Source organism: Tupaia chinensis, unplaced genomic scaffold (genome assembly GCF_000334495.1).
Source record: "Tupaia chinensis unplaced genomic scaffold, TupChi_1.0 Scaffold145685_1, whole genome shotgun sequence".
NCBI classification, from domain to species: Eukaryota; Metazoa; Chordata; class Mammalia; order Scandentia; family Tupaiidae; genus Tupaia; species Tupaia belangeri.
Window position 1 is genome coordinate 2,092,770 of NW_006205542.1, and position 7,267 is coordinate 2,100,036.

A 7,267-nucleotide genomic window follows, 5' to 3' on the forward strand; every position below is an offset into this window, starting at 1 on the left:
GTTTGAACCCCACTGATTGGAAAAGAGTATCCATAAGGCTAGGTCTCCTGAACCTGATCTTCAACCAGCCTCCTTCCTCCAGGTTTAGTGAGGGAAAGGGTTACTTGAATGAAATTCTCTCTACTTGGAGATGAAACAGGAGACCTAAGGGAAAGTGGAGGTTGCTACCTAAAAATCAACAACTGTAACTTAAATGGAAATGAATATCATAAATCTTATTTCAAAGTGTAAGTATCTATAATCATTAAATAAGTGAAATTCAATTAAAACAATATTGGGGAAATTATTTTAAAAGACTAAAAGCAGTAATTAGAATAAACAATAAAAGTACATCTATATAAGTTATCTCATTTGGTTTGATTTCTAATGTTCCAATACCTCACCAGCATTTTTGCTTTGTGCTATTTATGACATGAATAATTTCTGCGAAATTTCTCTTCTAGATAATTAGCTACATAGTCATCTTCTGCCATAGACTATGTACCATTTAGAGATGTGGGTATGGGGGCCAGCAGGCGGTGCAGTGGTTAAGGCACTGAACTCCCACATGATCGACCTGCTATTTGAGTCCCGGACCCAGCGGCTTAAAACTCACACAGGGTGCTTGTGTGTGTGCGTGTGTGCCCAAAATCCCAAGAGGAGAATGGAGGAGAAGGGATTGTGGCGTGGCCACCCCCCCTGGGGGGTGATTTCTCACTTTCCGTTTCTCTCTTTCTCTCTGGTGAGCATATGTGTCCTATGGCAAAAATCTCTCTCTTGAAATTAAAAAAACAATAATAAAAAGATGTGTGTATATCTGAGCATGGGTGTTAATTACACATTTAAACAAATGCACATTTTCTTTAATATTGATCAATTCTGGAGGGTAAAAGCTGCAAATAAGAATCACTTAAAACTTACAGAGGTCTAGCTGTTTCAATTGCTTTGTGTATCATCACTGGGTCCCCTCATATCTATCATCACAGCTAATTTCTTAAAGTTGGTTTTTTTTTTTTTTTTTCTTGCCAGGATTTACCACAAAGCCCTAGGGTCTTATCTCCTTATTACCTACTTAAAAGTTTACAAGTATTTGTTATTTATTCTCTGCTATGCATCTGACTGCAATTGTTAAAACACGCACACCACCATACTTTATTTTCTAGAGAATTCAGTCTGTTTATTCGATCCCGTAGCTGTCAGAATGATCTTTCTTCTTTTACTCTGAGCACAGCAAAAGGAGTGGACTCCCAATAAATCAATGTTCCTGAATTAATGAATTTAGAATACCTGAAATTAAAGTACTAATGATATACTAAAAATGTAACTAACAAATGTAACTTGTAGGTAGGCTGGTTTGAAAAGAGAAATTAAAAGGTGCTGAGTTAGTTAAATTTTGTGCTTAAAATCTTCAACATAGCTTTTCACATTAGCTTGTTAATATGAAAATAGAAGTCAAAGTTAAAACTGTGTATTTCTCAATAACTTGGGTCAAAGTGCAGGAGTGAGGGACAAAGATTCTCATTTTGGTCTTTCTGTGTGATATAAAAAGAAAAGAACTATGACCCATTTTTAAAAGCGTATAAAATATGCTCGCATAGTTAATACTAAAACATATGTGATAATAAAACTTAAGTAGTATGTAAGGACAAGAACATGGGTGTAAACTGCTCCTGCTCTTACTATATCTGATAAGTGAGAGAGAAGGGAAGCATACTGTATTGGTATTACATATCAGCATATTCAGAAGGACTCTGAGTGGTACAGAAATGTATGTATTATGCCAGATATTTGTTCAGAAATTACCTTCGAATAGCTTGCATTCACAGCCGCCTGTTTCTAAATGTACACCTTTCTCCTCCATTGCTTTCACTGCATGTTTCACAATTACAGCATTTTTCTTTACTTTTCGCTTATATAAACGCAAGGACTGGAATTTTGCCTCAGAAAGCAAGGTTACTCATAATCTTGTTAATATTACTTCGCAGGAGAATACTAGCTCTATTTTTGTATTTTTAAATAATACAATAAATTTTAACACAACTGAGTATAACTTAATGTAGGTAACACCATGGTTGAAATTGTTTTCCAATTATCTTAGAAATATGTTTTTTCTATGATGGATTAAAAAAAAAACAAGTGAAGTGAAAAAAAAAAACTTTTAAAGCCTTCAAATTGAATTGAGCAACTGTTTAAATAATTTAGAATTAACAGCATGTTTCACTTTAACACAAATATGTAACATAAGAGTACATGCCACACAGTTTTCTCTTTTGCCCAACTTCTGCTGTTGAATACCTTCAGCTTGCTTCATGGCTTCCTCATAGCCCAACTTGAGTCATTGAGTGCACCTAAGACTGATTAAGCAAAGGGGTTTTTAGGATAGAGAACCTCAAATATTCTGCTCACATGGTGATAATCTTTGCTGCTTTTGGCCAGATGTTTTAAAAATCCAGTCACCCTGGTTATGATGGTAAGAAAGATGACCTAAAAATATTAGAATTAGTTTCCTTGGATAATTATAAAATCTTATACTTAAATTAGTCCTTCGAAATGATGCTATTATCTCTTGTTACATATGAGAAAACCAATATTTAAAGAAATTATCTTTATAAGTTCTTCATATCTAATATATAAAAATTTCCAAATCTGTCCTGTTTAGTCCTTTAGGTGGCATTTTTTATTTTCGTCTTTATTTTCAACTCCTTGTTTATAATTAATGGTTATACACAGACCAAAGATCAAGATCATTTAAAAGGAATGAGCCAGGTATCAAATTGTTAATCACAAGAAAAACATTCTTGTAAATGCTGAAAATAAAAACGACCAGTTGTCAACAGTAACACTGGTTAAGACTTCACTAGTAGCCTTCTCAGGAATTATCTGCCATATTGTTGTTTCCACTGAAGAGCATTTTTATTTTCTCCACATAACTGTGTTCCTATTTTGTATTAAATACATGATCTTTAATCAGCTGAGAGATATTTTTGCAAATAAAGGCTAATAAACACTTTAAAGGCAATGCTAATTTGCCATTTAATTTATCTGTATTCTCCACTTTTATTCACCCAGTAGTTTTTACTTACAGCTTTTTAAATTTCAGTAATTAGCCCTGTAGTTTTCAACAGTAAAACTAGTTAAGACTTCATCAGTAGCCTTCCCAGGAATTATCGGTCTCGTCATTTTTTCCACCAAAGAACATTTTTATTTCCTCTACATGACTGTGTTCCTGTTTTTCATTAAATCCATGCCACTTTACCCAATAATTTCAAATCCTTATATCAAATAAACAGTAGTACATTAAGCCCATTTAATTTTCAAACAAGCCAGATTCTTAACAATACATCTTTTAAGACTTTTAAGTTATAGCCGCATTTATGTCCATATGGATACATATATGCACATAATTACCTTTTAAAAGAAAAAAGTAACACTTCATGCACAGATTCCAAACATCTTTCCAAATGAATTCTTTATTCACTTGTAACATTACAGGTTTTGTTTTTTATGATGTTATAACTTATCTCTCTAAAATTTACAAAAGAAGATTAAATTATGGAGTGAAGAATCTACACTTTGCTTTTTTGGGGTGCTTTTCCAGTCCTGTTGTTCCATGTGTTCTTTTATTTTAGGAGTTACTAAATGTCCTGTTTTTTCCTGTCTTGTTCACTGGGCAAACAGGGGTAGATGGTCCCCCTCCCTAGATAGGCGACGACCTCCTAGCCCCAGGATTCAAATCCAGCATGCATCTCCGGAAAATGACAGGTACTAGTCAACTCCTCCTCACAGACAGGTGGCTCCTAGAGACTTCTGGGCCACCAAGTGAAGGGTTACCAAGAGAAATGTTGGTTCTGACATGCCTCCTTTCAGGAGCCAGCGCCAGATTTGTGGTGATTTCATCAAAAAAATGCATTCAGCTCTGATAAAGCACCTCAGAATACTTCCTGAAATGAGGGTGACACGAAAAGTGAGTTTAAACACCTTAAAGTTGGAGTCCAATGAAATAATTCTATATTAATGAGCATTTGTTTCAGTATTTTGGATTTTTAGAAGCATATGCAAATACTGTTTTTGTTTACACACGAATAAATCAGAATTCTCAGGTGCTTTACACTATATTAAGATTTGTCTCAGAGCCTATTCTTTGTTATATTGGTTGATGGTTGTCTTGTTTTGTTGCTATGTAAGCTTCTTAATAATGGAGTTAAGGCTTTGGGATTTTTTTTTTTTTTTAATGTCTGGATTTAGGTGGAATACCTGTTCTTATCTATTTCCTGAGTATTGTTATTTAAAATAAAATATTGTCAAGGGCTAGGGCCAGCCACTTAAAAACAAGGTAGGTTTATAGAATTAGTAGCATCAGTGCTTTCCATCCACTACATGTTGATATTGCAGAAGCACCTCATATACATTTTCCCACTACTTTGTTATTCTCCTGAATTTGCAGTTAACCCTGTTTTCTTGTATATGGTATTTATTATATGTAGTTCTTATTGTAAATAATTTTTTCTCAACTAGTCACAGTAAGTTTTCAGGTGCTTAAGATGCTTCTCTTCTGGTATGAGCAGAAATTCAGCCAACACATTGGTAAACGTATTAAGGTGAAACATAGATGAGACATCTCAGACATAGATCATCTAGTCATAGGAGTATACAGGTTCTTTTTTTAAATTTTTTTTTCATTTTAAAAGTATATGTACATGTGACAGAGCAGTTGTAGCCTTAGTTAAGGGTGTTGTAATTTATTTGTAAACAATCAAAATACCTTTAGGATCTCAACTGGAAAAACTAAATACTTAGAAAAAATTCCTAATGTTTTACAAATGTTGGAGAATAAGGCAAACTAATATTTTATGAAGGTTTTAGGAATATTTTAGCACGTTTTCATCTCTAAAACATTTCTCTCCTAATCTGCTTTATATTTATTTATTTGTAATTTAACTTCAATTTGATCTGCTACTCTCTGATTTCTAAAATAGAATATCTTCTTCTAGAAAAATTAGTAAAATCTCTAATTTAAAAATTTAGGGCAAATATAATGTCTTTTCAAATTAGAATGTAAAATATATCCAATAATTTTATAAATTAAATAAGGATTTATTATAATCTATATTGCTATTCATTTATTCAAAATTTATTGTACTCCTGCAATGCACAGTATTCTAATGTATGGAATCACAACAGTGGTTAAGAAAAAGCAAAGTCCAGGCCAGTAAGGTGGCATGGTGGTAAAGGTGCTGGATCTCACATGAATGACTGCATGGATTGAGTCTGGCACAGTAGGTGGAAAAACACTTGCCAAAAAAATCCCAAGAGAATAATGGAAGAGAAGGGATTACAGTGTAGTTGTTCCCCCATGAAGGGAGCTTTCTCACTTTCTCTCTCTCTCTTCTCTCTCTGTCTGGTGAACACACACCCCCCACAGCAATATTTTTAAAAAGGGAAGGAAGGAAGGAAGGAAAAAAGGAAGAGGCACGGGCTAGAGAAAGAGAGAAAGAAAGACAGAGACATGGCTGTCAAAGAACTTAGAATTTTGTTTTAGAAGAGAAAATTCTGGAAAGCCTTTGAATTTATTCCAAAACAAATACGACAGTAGATTTCATCTTCTGTAATGACAAAAGTATATTATAATTAAAACATGATGGTCTTGTTAATGAATAGTAATGTGAGTTTAACTGAGCATTTATTAACCAAAATGGAAATCCAAATTGTAATTTCACTTTTACATGCATGATATGCCACTAGTTTAATTTAGTGGTATATGAATTTATTACGTTACTTGAATTCTTAGATTTCATGTGTAACTGTAAAAATAAATTTTAGGAGCAGAAATAAGCATTTTAGATGCAATTTTTAAAGAAAACTCTTACCAAAACATGATTTTCATATATATTTTGCCTTTTTAATGACTTCTACGTAAATCCTATGTTCAACCAAAAAAATACATTTAAATGACTTTCTACTACGATTACTGTACAAAATAGAAAATTATATGTAATAAACTTTTATTAAAATGTAGGAACAATATGTACCCATAAAAAAGGAGAGAGAAATTACTATTTCAACTAATGCTAACATCTGTAGGTAACCATGTCAGCCACTTGACAAAACTCAATGAGCATTTGCAGTTTCACCTTTCAAAAGCTTTATCTGTTTATTCATTAATTTAGTCCATGTTCTAAATGAAATGAACCATTATACAATTTATGCAATTAGCTATTAGGTATCTTATATCAGGGTCATATTTGAGAATTTTGAAGATAACGCCATAATACAAAAGGTAAATACTTGCTTTCTACTAAGTTCAAATACCTTGAAAAACATGCAGTTGTCCTTTTCCTTACTACAGTATATATTATGCAGACATGTGTGTGTTCACACACACACAGACACACACACACACACACACAAACACACACACACACACACGATTTTTAAGGAACCAAGTCTCCATAGTTTAATTTCAATAGTAGGCATTCTTGATGTCATTACAAGTGATACTTTAAATTTATTTAAAATTAATATGAAGGTAGGTCTGTGTAAATCTAGGAATATTTTCTAGAACTTACAGGATATTTAAAACAATGATAAAGAAAAACTATACAAATCTGCAACCTCTGGGAACGTTTCTGACTTTAAATTTATAGTGAAAGTGTCCTTATAGTTTTATTTCTAAAGAATGTTAAGACTGTAAAACCGTCATTTCAGTGAGAAAGTACCTCTTTTTAAATAGCATTGTTTTAATATATAAACATTACTTTGAATCTCTATTACATAATTCTGTGACTCTTACTAAAACTTAGATTCCAGTTGTATTATAGCTTGGAGCTAACCAAAATTTATGAATAGCCGTTTAGGAAAATATAAGTGCATTTAATTATGCCCCCTGAAACATTCAAATTCTGAATTTAGTACAAACAGTTGAACCAACTATCTTTAAGTATTAAAAACTAGCGTAAATTACTAAAATTATGACCTAATCAACCCTAAACTATTTTGGTAAATACCTTATTCAAGAAAATGTAACATTCTTACTGAGTACATTTAAGATGTAGTTTAATATAATTATCTTGAATCTATTGACTCCAATATTTTGCTTGAGAATAGTTTCGCATCGTATACATTTTTTGAAGAATTATTTATTTTATTTTATTTATCAGTAGCATTATTATTTTTTAATTTGGTGTGAGCTCACCAGAGAGAGACAAAGGTATACACACACACACACACACAGAGAGAGAGAGAGAGAGAGAGAGAGAGAGAGAAAAAAAGAGAGAAAGCGATCCGGGGG

General features: G+C 32.6%; 1 protein-coding gene across 50 annotated transcripts in view; it reads left to right on the forward strand.

Annotated features, from left to right (window-relative positions):
• Positions 1-7,267, forward strand: part of RIMS1 (regulating synaptic membrane exocytosis 1) — a 254,173-nt gene that overhangs the window by 98,953 nt on the left and 147,953 nt on the right. For 11 of the 50 annotated variants that reach the window (XM_027768198.1, XM_027768199.1, XM_006168296.3 and 8 more), the window contains one exon: positions 3,658-3,741. The exons of the other annotated variants lie outside the window; for them this stretch is intronic. In XM_027768198.1, coding sequence (XP_027623999.1) covers positions 3,658-3,741 — 84 coding nt within the window. The remainder of the gene's footprint in view (positions 1-3,657; positions 3,742-7,267) is intronic. 50 annotated transcript variants of the gene reach the window in all.